This window comes from Poecilia mexicana, unplaced genomic scaffold (genome assembly GCF_051168715.1).
Source record: "Poecilia mexicana isolate PSO_F unplaced genomic scaffold, ASM5116871v1 scaffold_6, whole genome shotgun sequence".
Lineage (NCBI taxonomy): Eukaryota > Metazoa > Chordata > Actinopteri > Cyprinodontiformes > Poeciliidae > Poecilia > Poecilia mexicana.
The window spans coordinates 33,796,046-33,814,488 of record NW_028263375.1 but is presented as its reverse complement, the minus strand read 5'-3'; the positions used below and the strand labels follow the sequence as shown (position 1 = coordinate 33,814,488).

Sequence of the window (18,443 nt, the reverse complement as noted above, 5' to 3'; positions counted from 1 at the left end):
TGTAACATAATGAAATGTACTGCACTATTTTAATTCTGTTTTCTATGATGAAACTAACTATAACTGAGAAAAGCAGGAAGAAATACCAAAGAACCAATCAGATTTAAGGCATGCAGATTCCTAATCTCTGGTTTATCTGGAGCTTTGACCTGTTGATGGTGGTTTTAGCTGAATTTGGCTTCTTTTAAGAACTGTAATGTGAGAATACAGACGTACAGATTATTTTTTCCTAACTTTCCTACCTAATAAGTTATTAGTTATTTCTATTAGAAGGAGAGATGTTAACAAAGGGAAAAATTGTCATGGTGTCTTAATTATAAAGGACTCAAATGCAGAGTGGCATTGAGGAAATGAAAAAATATGAACAAAGACAAAGACAACTCAAGATCCTAATAAAACAAATAACTATTGTGGTAGTCCCCCCCATTGTTGAAAAGGGGTGCTGTCATGCTGGATTTTAGTTTCTTGACCCACATGCAAGTTCACACATAAAACCAGAGAATACTGATCAGTGAAAGTTTAATGGAGGTTCTTTCCAAAAAATAAAATCTGATTGTGCTCCAGAGAACGGGTAGGCAGGTCAGCTCGGGTTCTGTTCGGAGAAGGGAGATATTAGTAGGGACCGGAGTTTGAGAGATCTTGATTGGTTTTGAGGGATAAGCTTACTGTCTCTTGGATGGTAGTTGCACGGAGGGAAAAGTCTAGGATCCGGGAGTGTACTGAAGACCAATGATGGAGCAGGGAGGAGAGCGGCAGGTAGAGATGTTCGGTCTTGGCAGGAAGCGATCTCTAAGTCCGGACTTAGTTCCTGGCTTGATTCCAACAGCTCGTCGGATTCAACAAGTGGGACCATCGAGCGATGAATGACTGCTCCAATGCTTCTTATAAGTCCACCAGCCAATTACTCGGAATCAGCTGCCGGTGCACCAGCCTGTCAGAACTCTCCCCCAAAGATCCTTTATAGGAAAGAGCACTCACACTAACCCAAATCCTAACAGGTGCAGGTTGGAGCGCCCCTGTGTTTTTTGGGGGGTTTTTTGTTGTTGTTTTTTCTGCCGATTCGAAGGGCATAACTTTGACTTGGCAGGAAATTTAATGTTTTTGATTGTTTATTCAATGTTGCATGACTCTGTGTTTTTGTGTTTAATGATGTAAAGCACTTTGAAATGCCTTGCTGCTGAAATGTGCTATACAAATAAAATTTGATTAATTGATTGATAGGCTGCAAAGCTGTATTGCATTAGTGATAAGTAGTATTATTTATCACTTATTGTAAACATCAATAAGTAATAATTATTGATGCTATTGGGAATCTTAGAGTTCAGAAGCTGAACTAATCAGCTAGTTGCCACTATAGTCAGAAGCCTAGCTACTTTACTGTAATCTATGTAGCCTTCCTGCTAGCTGCTGGAGGTCTAGCTCTCTCTTACTCTAGGCCCATCTAAATAAATAGCAGACAATTATCAGATAATAGCCTACTGGTTCTTTTAGAATAGCTTCTTGCATTTCTGTGATTCTTCTGAATTATTTAAACAGCTCTCTAATAGTGAAAATTGCTAACTTAGCTAGGGTGTATGCACTGTGGAGTATTATTGTTAAGTGCTGTCGTTTAGTTATGTGTTCACTGACCAGAAAAAGTTTCTGACTGGCTGGTAACCTGCAGGACCAATTCCGGCCAACAGCCCATTTCTATGAAGAACTGGTATTGACACTGACTGGTAACCACATGTCTGTTTGTTGCTCCAGGGTGTGTTAAGGACCTCAGGAATCGAACCTGCATCCTTTTCGTCTCCACAGCCCGAGGTTCACTATTCTCCTCCTCCAACTGAGATTCCCAATGGCAGTTCCACTTTAAAGGCTTCAGGCATCCAATTCCCATATGTAGCCCACAGCCCAAGGCATGTTTGATGTTTTTTTTGTTTGTTTGTTTGTTAGTATGTTTATTACTTGAACTTACATAAACCAGTCATTTAGGTAATGTGATGTGATCTTTGAATAATAATAAAAACTGACATAGTAACTACTTTGCAGTATGATGGAAGAGGAACCAGTAACAAATGGCCTTCTTGAGGAGCTGGATTTGGTGGGAACCATCAGCCCCAGCCCAGGACATGGGCAGTCTTACTCTCGCTCTCTGAGTCACATCAGTGAGAGTAGCACCGATGGGTTTGTGGATTCATCAGTTGGTGATTCAGGAGATTTAACCTCTCTGATGTCTGGGATCTCTATAAATGACATAGAGATCCCCTGTAGAAGATCGGAGCCAGCAAGCCCCTCCCTCATGCACACTGACATTCCACCAAGCCTCTGTGTTGTGGAGGAAATCCCAGATGTCAGTCCCATTCCTGACCCACTCATTCATCCACATGAAGAATCCTTTTTTCCCCAGTCTGAGAGGGATGAGCTAAGCAGATTTTATCCTGACTTAGAGTACACAAACCCATCCACAACCAGCAGAAATGGGACCTACAGAGCTCAAAAAGTGCTGGTGGAAGAGGACAGGCCATGTGTGGGAGCAAGCTGGTTACTTGGAGGGAGTGACAGTGTAGTGGACAGTGAGCTGGAGGATGCCCTGGAAATTCTTCTTTCCTCTCTGGATGATTATAGAGGACAGTTTCCTGAGTTGCAAACACTTGAACAAAACCTAAGGCTCCTGCAGGTAACTCTGAAGGTAAGCATGGAAAACTTGAACATGTCTGTAGAAATGAATAGGATACTGTAGCTGAGAACTGTATGCAGCAAAAAGTTTTAGTTTTTTCATCTAATTACACTTCCCTTTATTTAAAAATCTACACGACTTTTACTGCTCAAGTCTTCTTGGTTTCTTGTAAAAAGGTTTAAAAGGAAAACATGAATAAAGAAATAGAACAGAATCATTGATGATGAGTAGGCTTGGTCATAACAAACTAAATTACAATTTAAAATGTGCTTTCATTTTATTTATGGCGTTCCTTTGATCATTTCTCTTTTTACTGGGACCTTTTTACTGCTCCCATTGAAGTTATGGTGGAAGTTGACCAGAACCCACCAGCTGTTCTGGTGGGAGCTGATCATCAGAACTGGAGCAGAAGGAGTTCACAATGGAGACGGAAAGGTCCATTGAGCTCAATGTCTTCTGGACACTGAGCTCCAGGTTGTCACTGCTGCACCAGACCACCAGTCAATCCACCTCCGTCCAGTAATCAGACTCATCTCTGTCCAAGAAAAGCCGGATAAGGGTGGTGTTTTCTGCAAACTTGATCTGTTTCACAGACTGATGGCTGGAGGTGCAGCAGTTGGTATACAGAGCAGAGGTGAAAGTGCACAGCTTTGAGGGGAACCGAGTCTCTGAGATGTCCTTCCCCACCCGCATGTACTGCCTCCAATCCGACAGGAAGTTGGTGATCCACCTGCAGATGGAGTCAGGGAACACTGAGCTGAGCTTGACTTGGAGCAGATCTGGCCAGATTGTATTGAATGCAGAGCTGAAGTCCATCAACAGGATCCTGGGTTGGGCTCCTGGGGAGTCCAGATATTGCGAAATGAAATGAGAGGCCAAAGTGATAGCATCATCTGCAGACCTGCTGGCTCTCTAGGTGAACTCCAAAGGAGGAGGGCGATGATAGTTTTAAGATGGAAGAAGTCCAGTCCCTCCAGTATCTTCATGACTACAGATGTCAATGCCACCATGATCAACTGTAGTGGTTAAAACTTAAGTACTGCATTCACAACAGTTTGTTACAATCTCAAAACAATTCCAACTCAAAATTTAGAGCAGCTGAACTGACAATAATGTTTATCAGTTTTAAACCACTGTCATGTCTGAGTTGGGCATTGATTTACAAAAAAAGTTGATAGTTATTTATAACAATACAGACTCATGAGATGTTGAGACCGGAGATTTTTGCAGCACAAATGAAACATTTTATTTAGAAAAATCTGTAATCATTGTACAGTAACTTATTTCAGTCCAAGTTTGAATAGTCCATGTGTTGACATTTTAATGCTTTTCTAATGAGGTGCTGAAAACACTAGTATTCAAAATGATGTTTGAGGTTTTATAAATAGAACAAAATCCTTCAACTGTTTAGTTCACATTTGAGTAGAAATTGCAATTTTAACTACAAAGTAGTCTGGAGTATAGAGTAGCTGAAATGTTGCCACACAAGCAATTTATAGTTGTTGCAGAGAAGTTTTATCAGTTTTTCAGGGCAATCCATATAATGAATTATACTGTTCAGTCAGGTTTATTTGTATGGCACATTTCAGTAACAAGGCGGTCCAAAGTGCTTTACACCATAAAAATCATGGTAATCAATTATGAAGCCATCAATGGACGTTATATTTTGTCAAATGCCACCATTAAAATCATCAAGCAAATATTAGACTTAGACTTAGTCTTAGACTTATTTTATTGTCATTGCACAAAGAAACATAAGTAAAATTGGCAATGAAATGTCATCACTTGGCCACCGGAGCACACACAAAAACACAAGTGTGCCTATAATTAAATTATATGCAAATAATAATTACTATTTTCAAACAGTCTCAGAGAGTCTTCATGATGTGATTGTTGAACAATCTGATGGCCAGTCAGAGACAACTATTTCTGAGTCTGTCTGTTCTGCAGCGGATGCTACAGACTCTCCTCCCAGACGGTAACCGGATGAACAGACCATGGAGAGGATGGATGGAATCAGAGAGGATCTGGTTTGCTCTGGCTAAGCAGTGTTTGTGTGCAATAATCTGGATGGGGGGAGTGGAGCCCCAACGATCCTCTCTGCTGTCTTCACCACGCTTTGCAGAGACTTCCAGTCTTAGGCCTTTCAGCTCCCAGACCAGATGGAGATACTGCTGGTCAGCAGGCTCTCAACGGTTCCTCTGTAGAAGGTGGAGAGGATGGGAGGCGGGAGAGCAGCCCTTCTCACTCATCTCAGAAAGTGCAGGCGCTGCTGTGCCTTTTTCACCAGTGAAGCGATGTGAGGTGTCCAGCTGAGGTTGTGTGTAATGTGCACCTAATGTGCAAACCTGGGACAACAGTCGTGGGGCATCAGGGTAAACAGCAGGGGGCTCAGGTCACAGCTCTGTGGGGAGCCAGTGTTTAAAGAAATTATATCGGAGGTGTTATTACCCATATGGACAGACTGAGTTCTGTCTGTGAGGAAGTCCAGCAGCCAGTTGCACAGTGGAGTATTGAACCCCAGGGGGACCAGTTTGCATACCAAGTCCTGGGGGATGATCGTATTGAATAATGAGCTGAAGTCCAAAAATAGCATCCGTACGTGGGTGTTTCTTTTCTCCAGGTGTACCAGGCTCAGATGAAGAGCAGTGGAGATGGCATCCTCAGTAGAGCAGTTAGATTTGTATGCAATATAGCTTTATATATAGATTTATACACTATACAAATATACATCAAATATATTGATCAAATTCCAGTTATGGTTCTAAAACAACTCTAAGTAGGTGGATTTTAAACCTTTTAAGCCTTGATTTAAAGGAACTAAGTATTTCAGCAGTTTTCTGGAAGTTTGTTTCAGATTTCTGGTGCGTAGAAGCTGAATGCTGCTTCTCCATGTCTGGTTGTGGTTCTGGACATGCAGTGTAGTGCAGATGACTGAAGCTGCATGCTGACTTTAGATTTTTCCTCTAGGTTTTGTTTCTGTTCAGGTTGAGAAAATTATGGTACACATTTGTCAGTTCTAAGCATCTGTTCAGTGCTTAAATGGTTCAGTGTCACCTGGTGACATAATATAGAACTGTGTACCATCTATGTCATCATGGTAGCTAATTTTAATACTTATAACCTGAGTTAGGGGGAGCATGTATATGTTAAATACATGCTCTCCCTTCAGTTACCCCGCATGTGGCTTCTCTCAGCACCGATGAGAAGTTACCTGTTGACACAAAGAAATCTCTGTTCCTTTGGTAAGATTAGAATCAGTTAAGTCCTGGATCATAGAGTCCTACCCAACTCTCCAGTTGCTTCAATAGTATATCATGATCAACAGTGTTAAAAACTGCACTGAGGTCCAACAGAACCAGGACGTGGATCAATCCACTAATGCATTTTCCTTATAAACGCAGCACAATCTAAAGGGAACTAAAGAGGCTTTCAGAAACCACACATTTTCCTTTTGCTTTGCTTCAAGTTTTAAAATAAGTGAGCATTTGTCAATGCTATCACACATTTTGTCTGGGATTTTTGTGTTGTTAATTATTACTGAACTGACTGTTAAATTAAAATCAGAAGCTGTGTTGTTGATCAACTAACTGAAACATGGAAGCTTGTGTCATGATTCTGACTCTCTATGTGTGCATGTGTGTGTGTGTGTGTGTGTAGGGGAACAGTCACAGCCGTTCAGCCAGCTTGGCCAGCCTCTCAGTAGAATCAGCTTTGGGCAGCTTTGACTTTCTGTCTGACTGTGAGGAAGAGGAGGAGAAGATGAGTAGCAGGAAGATGAGGAATGGCAGGTCAGTAGACACATCACAATGTGACAACAACTCTGATTACGCTGGGTGATGCATAATGTTGCCAGAATCAATCTGCCACCTAGTGGATCTCAGGTATTTTATAACTGAAGCAGGTGTGGCATTAGTTTAAACATGAAAGCAGTTTATTTTAGAAGTACTTTGGAAATGTTTAGCAAATTCTGTCTTCAGTTTGCAGACTCTTCAAGTTAGTTCCATATTATTGTGCTCTGTTCAGTTCCTGGTACTGAACTGAACTTATGACGTCCTTATAATCAGTTCCATACTAATGGCTCCTTCCTAAAGAAAAACATTTCAGTGCCAAATCTTTGTAGCAGTGTGCTATAAAAGATGCAGTTATGTAGATTAATTTTCTGTCTTTTTGTGTTAATAATGGTCACAACTAAAGAAGAAAAGAGTTCAGCCATGATTCCTTTGCATTAAAATTGCCCCAGTTGCAAGAAAATCGCTGCTAAGAATGTTGCAGTGAAAGAACAATGTTTTGGATCGTCTGAACATGAGTGTCAAATTCACTTTCATTTCGGGCCACATCAAGATCACGAGTGTTCTAAAGCAGCTGGTTGTGGAAGAATGTATGGATAAAACTACCCATTAACAAACTATTAAAACGTTAATATCTATCTCTGCATTCGATGAGTATTTCTTAAAAATAAATATTGAGCATCCTTTCACATAAGTTATGGCAGGTCACTTTTGTGGCCCAGGCCTTGAGTTTGACACATGTGACCTAGAACTTTAGTATGAGACTTCAGGTCCTTGCAGAATCTGCAAGGACTTCAATAAAAGCTTCAGGATGTGTTGTTTCTACAGAGTTTCCTGATATTCAGGTTAAGGTCACCTTTGCTGTCCTGGCAGATGGAGTCTTGAACAAGAATGATTAAATGAAACCATGCTAATTTTGCAACCAAGTGCACAGCTGAATATAACCATAGTAGGATTATTTTGTGCAAATTATAAGATTGAAAAAAATCTCCTGAAACTATTGCTTATAATATCAGAGTTGCACTTAACTCTTTGTAGCTCCACCTAGTGTTTAAAAATAGAACTACAGGAGATAGTGCGTCTGAAGTGACGGCATAAAAGTCAAAATGTTGATATCAGAGCTTATTTGCAAAAAGATATCAAGCACAAATGCATGTTGGTATGAATTGTTCTGGAAGCATTGTGAGGTAAAGACATTTGGAAAACTGCCTTCTTAAAACAAGGGCCTTCTGTCCAAGACAAACTTGTGTGGGCAGCAGAAGGCTGGTGCAAACAATTTGTGTAGTTTTCCTGTTATTTGGGATATCTCCAAAATTATCTGGAAGAAATAATGCCAGAGTTACAAATGTAGCCTTCTACTCTGTCCCAGAACAGTGCAGTGATTAAAGCAATATAAAAACTTCCTTCTTCCTGTTCAGGCTCCATTTGGTCTTTTTCTATTTACCAGCATGGCAGCATGAGTCACAGGGTAGACATAGCTGACATATTAGATTACTAATATGTTGAACCTCCATACATTGGATGGTGAGGGTAACAGGTACAGGTGTAAAATCCAGACATCATTCTTACCTGCACCACTCATTCATAAAGATCAAATACGTTTTCAGGCTCCAAAGGTTACACACTCACTGCAGTGGTTTCTGGGTCTGCCAGGGGTCTCCTTTCAGTAGGAAATCTCTGGAAATCCTCTAAAGGAGCCATCCTGATCAGATTTCCAAAACACCTCAACTGACTTGTTTCAGTGAGGATGAGCAACAGCTCGACTCTGAGCCCCTCCATAAGGACTGTTTCAGCCCCTTGTATCCAGGATTTCTTCTATGGATCAGAATCCATAACTCCTGACCAGAGCCAGAAAGTAGATGTTCTGGTGCATTGAGAGCTCTTACCTTTTTAACTCAATTCTTTCCTTAATGACACACCAGAACAGTGGTTTGTCAATTTATATCAGGACATGTGGAACCTACTCCAGCTTTAAAACTCTCTGGAACATTGGTTGAAAACTAACCAAAGGTGTATTCATGTGCCGATTACTTTGTTTTGTTAGGGCTTCTTATTTTTATTGTACCATTGAGCTTAACAAAGAAGCGCAAAAATACTCAATATATGAGATTTGACCTATAGTAAACTATATCTCTTTAGTACTATAAAAACCATCTCACTTAGAATGTTCTGTGCTTTCTGTTCATATAGACGAGAGCATGGGGGCTGGGACAGTCCTCCCCTCCTCCATTCACCTCTCACCACCAGCTGTGCCACTCTGGACTCCTCCCTAGTGATCCATCTGAAGAACTGCACGACACAGCTTTTGGTATGTGTTCTGGACCTTTCACATTCCATTTTTACTGTATTTAGATGTTCAGGGCTTTGCTCTAGAAAGAGTGTTCCTGTAGATCAGGGGTCCCCAAACTACGGCCCGCAGGCCGGATCTGGCCCGCCACGTCATTTGGTCCGGCCCCGTGAACAATGCCGGATCCGGCCCGCCTCCTCATACCAGAGAGCATTCAGTGTTTTTTTTCAACCAACTCTTGAGCAGATGTGAAACTAACTTTCCCTCAATGGAATATATACTAGTCAGTCCCAGTCACCGTTTCACTCACGGTTTTTTCCATTTGCATTCTGGGTAAAAATCTATCTAAAAGCGCGAATGTGTCGTCGACCCCCACAATACCCCACCCCCCGCTCGACAGTTTCGAAGACAGAGCAGGGCACCCTCATCCCCCCCCCATCCCCCCGTCGACAAGAATTTTCTAAGGTTTCTTTCTCCAAAAACTAAGACCGGCCCCCGACCAGAGAAAGGAACAGCTATGTGGCCCTTGCAGGAAAACGTTTGGGGACCCCTGCTGTAGATACTACAGTATCGGTAACCATTAAAGATACTTTTGTCCTTATTACATCATGCAGAGTAAGACGGATTGCTTTGTTTATACACCATTACTAAATCAAGTAAAGCAGTCAAAAGACATGGTTTTAATTGGACAGAATGTGGATGGAACTCATACCTCAGATGTTTGTAAGGATCTGCAAGGAACTGCTAACTGTAAAACAGGCACTAAAGAGTTCAAGTGGTGGCCCGATGAGTGCAGCGATGGTGTTGCAGCCCTTGTGCTCCAGTGTTGGACTCAGTCAAACTGGTGAATAAAAATCAAAGATGCATAAAACAGCAGTTTCATATGAGTTTTCTTGTGGGTTTGTATGTGGCCAGGTACTGTCGAGTTTCGCCCTGCTTCATGCTATCGGATAATGAGACCACTATCAAACTCTGTACCCACTGGTGTGTCTTTAACATGAGGTCATGTTCCTGTTTAAACTGGATAAGTGTCTGTACCACCGTCCCCACACTGATGAGGCCGGTCAGATCAAATCATTCCTTCTGGGCTGAACTGTTTATGTTTGGATTTGTTATTTTAGAACATAAAGGTGATCAAGCATGCTCATTAGTCACTGTGTTAGTAAAAATAGATTCAGTTCAAACACCCCAGAGGGTTTTGCTTCTAAGATAATGTAATACCTGTTTTGCTCCTGGTTGGTCTTGGTGCGCTGTGTATTTAGCGTCTTGGCATGTTTGGTCCCCTGCGCTGTGGAGAGATGTACGCCTTAGACAAACTGCTGAGAGAGACACGTGTCTTTGAAATCATCCTTCGAATCGTCAGGGACAACCCCAACCGGCCCAGGCAGCCTGCTGAAGGTAAGTTATGGTGCGACCTTATGGGTTATAGCATCTGAACCAGGTTTAATTTTAAAGTTCCACACAGCAACTTCATGCCATGTGATCCGCCTCAAACCTGAGGCAAACTGTACTGATATCTATGAGTTGAGTCCATTTTTCCAGCTGCTAATGGGCTAACTGACAAATCCAAATCTGAAATACAGTAACACACAAACATTTTTAACAATGTATTTTTTTGTTTGTTTAATCATCTTAAAGATTGAAGTTGTTAATTGATGGTCAGTTTATATGCTTAATTCCTGATCCTGCAATTTTTCCCAAGACCTCTGTCCCCAAAGAGAACCATTGCTAGAATGGCTAGAACATCTCAGACAGGTGGGGAAAAATGATTGAGTGATAAACCATCAATTAGAATTTAGGTTGTTATTCAGTCTAAGGTTGAAGGTAATCAGCCAGGGAAGTCAATTCCCTCCAAAGCAGGTAAAATTTGCTTAGTGACCTCAAACCACAATTTAAACCAGCTGGTTTATTTTTCCTTGATACAAAAATCACTGCTAGGCACAGATGTCTAGCAAACACAAAACAAATTTCACTTTGTTTTATCACAGACAAGCTTTGATAATAAAGCATTCAGTCATATATTAAAATTCACTGATATTTATTGGTCATAATGAGTGTTTAAAGTGGACCCAAATGCAGCAGGCACTGCAAAACAAAGTGTTGCAATGGCCCAGTCAAAGTACAGCATCTCTGAATTAAATGCTGTAGTGGGACTTTCACAGAGCTATTTACAAACCTTAAAGCACTGAAGCAACAGTGAAAATAAGGGTGAGTTGAAATCTGCCTGCAGTGATCCGAGTGACTGCTAAAGTCAGTCAGAGAGCAACTGCTGATGGTTCTGCTGATAAAAATGGTTCTACAAGATTTTGAGTCACGGGTGTAAGACGTTTTGTGCCTGCCTTTTTATTATTTTTTTATTTTTTATATTTTTGGCTTTATCTTTTTTGACTGAATAATTGCTGGAATCTGTTGTCTATGGTGTTCCACCTGAAGACCCCTGGGAAAGACCAGGCTTTAAACCTTCAATTTGAAAGAGGGTGTACTTTCTTTTTTCAGTGTGTGCATGCTCTCTACATCTACATGAAGAACAAATATTTTGCATCTGGTTACATATACAATATCTAACCAGAACTTCCAGAGGACTAGCCTGGGTTCCTAATGGTTCCTTATTGTATTAAATTGGTCAGCTGACCTGCTGCTGTCTTGCTTCCTCTGTTCCAGTGATACCAGAGCTGGGCCACTGCTTCGGTGCCCTGTCCCTCTGGGAGCAGAGTACAGAGTGCGGCACTGTGTACTGTGTCTCTGTTGAGAACTTTCTCTCCACTCTGTCTACATCATACTCCAGCATGCCTCATGGAGGGTCAGATGCAGGTACAACATAATGCATGCAGAAAAGTCTATTTCAGTGTCTCTGTGCATGTTCTTACTGTGCTAAAAGCTGTTTTTTGGGGGGCGGGTTAGTGTTCTTGTACCTCGTTGAGCAAATTTTGGATCAGAGGTTACTACGACGAGGCAACACAGGCAAAGGAATTATCACAATGTTCCAGCTGTGGAGTTATTTGGAGTCTAACGGGATCACTGACATGGAGACACACATCTCTGAGCTAGCAGAAGAGGGTATGCGCACACACATACACACGCAGACATGCATGCTTGCTGACAAACAGACGATAAGTTAATAAGAGCAGCTTCATTGAATGTATAGTGATGGTATGTGAAATTGAATCTGAAAGGTCAACTAGTTTCTGAAAAAAGTGTTTACTTTATGCTATTGTTCCTCTCTAGATGTGTGGTAAGAAGACATTTGTCTTGGGCTGAGGCAAGTTAATTCTTGCCACAGTAAACTGAGATAACACCTACTTACCTAAAGCTCATAAAATAAAGTATCTGCCTGCTATCTTCTGAGATCTTGTTCATTCTGTGTGAAGCTCAGAGGAACCAGTAACTTTATCAAACACATTGACAAAGTTACATTCTGTATTAGAATAAAATTTCACAGTAAAATTGTATAACACTTTCCACAGTGTTCCTGGTGCAGAGCCTCAGATCCACTGACCTGAATGTGATTATGAATACTTTGAGACGGCCTCCTGAGCGCAGCCTGAGGAGAGGAGAGCTCCATGCTGTTGCCAACTTATTGAAAGATCCACGAGGCAAAGTGTCAACATCTGCCAGCACTTTACTGAGAGGCCTGACTGCTCAGCCCACACAGAGAGAACAGGTCTGTCTGTCTGTCTGTATGTAGTGGATGGATGGTCTGTAATGATTTTAGTGTATTTACTTCATGACCAGATTGTCAGAGAGACAGCAACCATTCTAACCACTGATAAATGATGCAGAAGATCATTTTAAATGTTAACTCAAATCATTTTGTGTTTGCTTTAAAATAATAGTTAATAATTAATGGCAGATAATGGAAGGACATCTAGTTTTTACTTCTTTTCACAATATACTGTAGAACTTAAAGAGAAAGTCAAAATTTGACAGAAATATACCACAAACTCTAATGGGTGAATGTCTAAATAAATACATACTGTAGACAGCATTGCCCAAACTGAACTCTCACTTTTGTGCTTTCTGTCCTCAGGCTTTGGTTCACTGCTTGGAGCTGCTGGAAGATGAAAACATAGACACCAGAGTGTGTGGATGTAAAGCTTTGGCATGTCTCAAGGTACAAGCATCGTGACCCTGACATGTAGAAGTCTTTGTTTCTAACCAAAAGACTCTACTGCACCCACTGCTTCTGCAAATGACTAGCAGTACACTGTGAAAAAAAAACTGCCTCAATTTATGGTAAAAAACTGGCAGCTGTGGTTGCCAGAATTTTACCGTCTTTATATGGTAAAATTCTGGCAACCAAAACTGCCAGTATTTTACTGTATATTAAAAATACGGTAAAATTCTGTTTCACCTTTGCTGACTTGCATATGGAGACTGGTACTTCAACCAGGCAGTGTGATCATTTCTGACTGAATATTCAATAATTCTTAAACCTTTGTTTGTTGTCAACAGGTGTGATCCTCTCTGCAACCAGACAAAATACATAAACAAAAGACATAAATAAAAACAAGACCTGGTGTTAGATAGATGACACAAGAACAACAACTCAATGCAGACAGTCAAACAGAAAAATTCCCCAAAAATTCAAAAACAAAGGGTTGATAAATTAAAGTGAAGATCCCTTATTTGGTGTGTATATCACCATCAATTGTTTAGATTTTAGCTTTATATCTTGTTATAATTCCATGTTCATGAGGAGTCATTTCCTCATGAAAACATGTTTGCGACAACCTCGAATCTCCATGGCAACCATTCAGTAGCGCTTCAATGCTTCCTCATGCAATGCGCCTCCCATTTATACAAAGCTCCGTTTGGAGCAGCAGTCCCCTGCTGAGCACCCCTCCCTTGCGCCTCCCCATCAGACTAAATATTAATTTGTCAAACCTGGGTCCATTACATGCATCTGACCTACTAGGCCATGAGCTCAGTTAGAAAATACCAGGCTTTGCCAGTAGGTGGCCCTTTACAAATGAAACTGAGTTATAAACACCAAATAATGTGGAAAAACATTGCACAAATCAGGACATGAAATAAAGGTAAACGTAAGTATTTCTATGGATGTTTTGATGGTGCCTGGAGCCCTTCTATGTTGTCTGGATTTCATTCCACAAATATGTTGCATTTTATGAATGAAATGTACACCTTCATTGTTTGGCAAGAGCATCTTTGGTTTTTTCTTCTTTTTTCAAATTCATATTTACGCTTTTGCTGTAATTTATTGACAGACCATGCCATGGTGATTCAGAAAGAAAAAGACAGAAATGGAGAGAACAAAAAAAAGTACCAAAGGAACCACAGGACAATCTCCTCATGGAAAACTGTATAGTGCTGTAGAAATTACATTACATTTTAATTTCCATCGTCATGCTGACAAAGGTTCCTCAGTGGGGTTAAGGAATGAAAAGTCGGGTGGGAGAACCTCGATGAGCATCGTGTTGTGGGTGGCAAACCATGTCCTGACGTTGGACTGATGGAAACTGGCAGATGTCCTCAGCCTCTTCTGACTCTTCTTCTCTCTGGCTGTTCACTCTGTCCAGATACTTGTTCATCAGTTCTCAGAAATGTAACATTGTGTTGTGTTCTGACTATATAGAGCATAATGTTGTCAACTGATGGTTCACAAGATGCACCTTCAATCTGTTTCAGAAAACTGGTTGATCGTTGGTTGAGCTAATGGTTCATACACTGACCTGTTAGAGAAACTCAGGACTCACTTGGGAGCAATTTACCAATTCAGGACAGATTTAGGAAAAATATCTAATATAAATTAATTAAAATATGATTGACATTATGACAACTTTAAGACTTATGCATGTTAAGACTTACACAATGAACTTATGCTGTTTGGGAAGTTGAGAATTCAACACAGACACGTTTAACATATTTTGATCAACACGATTAAAGCAAATTACAATGGGGGAAAAGCAGAGAAGTGCACATAATCAGTTACATGATGTACCAAAACTTGCAAAAGGAATGAGAAACTCATTTTTTGATGTGCAGAAGTGACAGTAATTTGAAGATTGAACAGGTAGTTTTAAGAATTTCAATTCTGTTCTGAGAAATGCACCCAAACTGAGAAAAACTGTAAAATATTAATATTTAAATTCTCTTATCTTAAAACCCTTCAACTGTCATGGACCCAGTGACTTTAGTGCAAGTATTTTTGGGGTGAGAGTCAAGAGGTCAAAAGAAAATATTAAATATTAGCTCTGATGCCAAGCTTTATACTTCCAAGTATTACCAAAGTATTGAAACAAAAGCTAACATGTTCTTCACAGATTTAACTTGCATGCATGAACATTTCACTCTCAAAGTAATTCAAATTAATTACTGAACCAAATTTCAAAAAGTTGCTTCTGCCATTAACAATAACTTTAAGCACATGTAGTCTAAAGTAGACCAGAAATATAATCTATGCAGCCGTTCCTACAGAAACATTAATGGAAGTGTTGCGTCTGGGAAAATTAAATGTTCCATATAGTAAAAATATCTAGCTGCAGTGCATATACATAAACAGCATGGCTCAGAAACTACACATTTCATTATCAGTTGGTAAACAGTTAGCTAACTTCAGTTAAAACCATGAAAGGGACTCACCTGTGATGCAGAGATGTGTTTCCTCCTCCTCCTCCTTCTGAACGCGCAGAAATAACAGAAACTTGATTTCAAAGACAGCAGCCGCATCCTGACAAGGACCAGGCCTACTGGGCTCTCAGCACCCTGAGCTAGCACCTGCTAGTTAGCAGCCTTAGCTAGCGCACAAAGGCTGCTAACCTGCTAGTTAGCAGCCTTAGCTAGCGCACTGTGACTTTACTGTGTTGAGTTCAGGACACCACAGTATCCTGAGCCACGCTCAACTACAGGAACAGAGTTAAAAGAATCTTGCTGCTGATGCTGAAGGATCAAGCAGCAATACAAACTAGATAATTGTTTGTTTACATGACAAATAACAGTCTCCATTTACTGTAAACCCTGCTATTTATCACAATAACAAAAATGAAAAACTCTCTGGACTATTCTCTACTAATAGCACAATATTTAAAACCAAGTGTGGGATTTGTGAAACTTCAATGAAGGGCGACTTCACAACTTTTATGATTTTGGATAACACTAGAATTGTTCTTTATTGAAGTTTCACAAATCAGATAAAGGTTTCACAAATCCCACACTTGGTTTTAAATATTCTGATATGAGTTGAGAATAATCTAGTCCAGATTTGAAGAGTCTAGGTGTTGCAGTTTTTTAGCTAAAGTAAATTAAAGATGCTGATGATAGTGAAGAATTAGGTGGAATTGCCCTTTAGCCATTTCCCAAATTGGAAGCAGCAATTGGAAACCAACTTCAGCTTCATCCAAGCAAGAGGGGCTAACATACAGTCCTCTTAATGTATAAGAAATCCATGGTTGGCATAAAATTAATCTCAAATGCATCATTTAATCAAATACTCTCATAAATGATGGTGGTGTTGGCTGTAGGAGTTTGCTTTGCAGTTGGTGGTTTGCCAGATTGATGCCTGGTCTACTGTTGAGATTTCAGTTTGGTGTATTAAAGGCATTGTTAAAAAAGAAACCAAAATATCACACTAGCATTCTGTTCTTTGTAAAAATTACTTTTGCAGCTTGTTTACAGTTTTACATTGTAGATATAAATATCAGCAAAATTTGTAATTTTGGCTGATTAGTACTGTTAAGTTTAGGGTAATTAACTGCTGGTAATATTACAATATTGTAAATATTTACAATATTTACAATATTTACTTTACAATTACTTATATTTTTACAATATATCTCTGTATGTTCTACATTCATGACTGTCAAAATTACTTAGGATATATGTTTATTGAGTTATGATAATTCCATGCATTTTCTACGGTAACAAAATGTTTTGGATATTACGGTCAGTAACTGTTGGTATTTCACAATTTTCTACCGTAAATTTACTGACTTTCTTTGCAGTTTCGACTTACGGTAGTCCATGTAATTTCTACAGTAATGAAATTGATAGGTACTTTTTCTCGACCACAGACAACGTATATGAATTTATTAGACAAAGCTTTTGCAAAAGGAGAACTCTCCATCAACAACTTCATCAGCCGTTCACAGAGAATTCTGATCTGCTTCTGCGTGAGCCCCTGTTTTATTGTCAAAGCAGAACAGCCAAAAGGGGCAGTCAGGAAGAACAACAAAGGTTGTAAAACTTCTAACCTAAACAAACCAGCCAGGTGTGATATCTGATCTACGGTCTGAGCCCAGTTCAAATCTCGGTCAAACTGTCAACAAAGAGGGAGGATAAACAAGAGACAAAATACGACTGCTCACAGGCAGTTAGGAGGTATTCTGGTTGATAAGAATTAAGGTCTGGGAAACACAGAGTTAACTGTTACACATGAAGATGAAACAGTCAGTCGTAACCTCCAGGTCAGTTTATACACACATAAGGAAGAGAACACTTTAAACTAAAAATCACAATAATACTGATTAACATTAGACTGAATATGAACTAAAGTAATAACAAAATGATAATACCAAAAATCTCTATCATTTCCCCCCTTTTTATCATTTTACTATGTGTGTAAACTTTATGCAAAAGCCAAGCATAGAAAAGAAAAGAAAAGAAAGAACCAATAAATGCAAGATTTTTTTTTTCTTCTAATCTAAACACAGAAAATACACAATGAATAAATGTAATATAATGAAATAAATGAAAAATAAAAGAAACAACAAAAAATCAAATGCAGGTTACTCATCTCTACAACCACTTGTTGTAGGAGTCATTCAGCAAATGAATTCATCTGTTTATTGATTACAGAACTTCACTGTTCAGAAAACCATCAGAACTCGAAACAAGTCATCTTCAGTTGTCTCATAAGATGCCTTTGCCAGCTGATAGTTGATAACAGTTGTGTTAATTGTTTTAAACATCATGCTTCGAAGGCATGGAAAAATGCAACCTATGAACAGGCAAAAAAGAATCAAAACACCCAGAATAGGTGTTTCAAGCTTCACCAGTAAATTCCACCATGGTCTGGAAGTGAGCCAAGAAAGAAAATCAAAAGGAGATGATCCTTGTGTTCCATTTTCTATGTAATGTTTAAGTTTCTCCAGTTCCTGTTTCATCAGGCACAAAAGTTCAGCACGTTTGGGCCAATGATTTTGCAGACCCCTCCCTGAGAGGCTGTGAGGAAGTCCAGTACAACACGGTTTTGCAGAACCATCTTTCTCAGTTCAGTCAGCTCTCTCACGGTGCCGTTGGCTGTGTACTGTTGATGAGTCGCAGTAATTCCTATCTGTTGATCTCAACGTGGCTTCGAATCTCACCTACTCCGACCCATAGAAAGATGCCTTGCATAAATTTTCCTCCTGAAGCAAGTTGTCACAGTCTGGGTTGTCCTTCCAGACTTTGCAGCCGGGGGTTGCCCTCTGACCCCTGCAGGCGATGCAATCGATGTAATCCGGTGTCGTGTCGTAGTAGGTGTAAACTTTGTTACACAAGTTCCAAGGTAGCATCCCAAGAGAAACGTGTCCGTTGTTGTAAACACAGCTCCTCAGAGATCCTGGTTTAGCTCCTGCTAAAGAAATGGTCTCTGGTATTTTCCATGTGGCTTGTGGAAAAGGTGGAAACGGAAGTACGTCATCCTCAAATGAACAGTTCATCGATCCAAAAAGTCCTTTTGTGGCATCTCCTGTCCGAAGTAGAACAGAAA

General features: G+C 40.0%; 1 protein-coding gene across 5 annotated transcripts in view; it reads left to right on the top strand.

The window, feature by feature from the left end:
* The window catches only part of ripor1 (RHO family interacting cell polarization regulator 1), a 66,412-nt gene that overhangs the window by 40,082 nt on the left and 7,887 nt on the right, over window positions 1-18,443 (top strand). For 4 of the 5 annotated variants that reach the window (XM_088006665.1, XM_088006666.1, XM_088006664.1 and 1 more), the window contains 9 exons: window positions 1,747-1,898; window positions 2,032-2,671; window positions 6,320-6,450; window positions 8,641-8,758; window positions 10,000-10,135; window positions 11,399-11,548; window positions 11,639-11,794; window positions 12,202-12,398; window positions 12,765-12,848. In XM_088006665.1, coding sequence (XP_087862791.1) covers window positions 1,747-1,898; window positions 2,032-2,671; window positions 6,320-6,450; window positions 8,641-8,758; window positions 10,000-10,135; window positions 11,399-11,548; window positions 11,639-11,794; window positions 12,202-12,398; window positions 12,765-12,848 — 1,764 coding nt within the window. Of the gene's footprint in view, window positions 1-1,746; window positions 1,899-2,031; window positions 2,672-6,319; window positions 6,451-8,640; window positions 8,759-9,999; window positions 10,136-11,398; window positions 11,549-11,638; window positions 11,795-12,201; window positions 12,399-12,764; window positions 16,745-18,443 lie in introns of all 5 variants that reach the window. The other variant, XR_015763115.1, reaches the window with a different exon arrangement.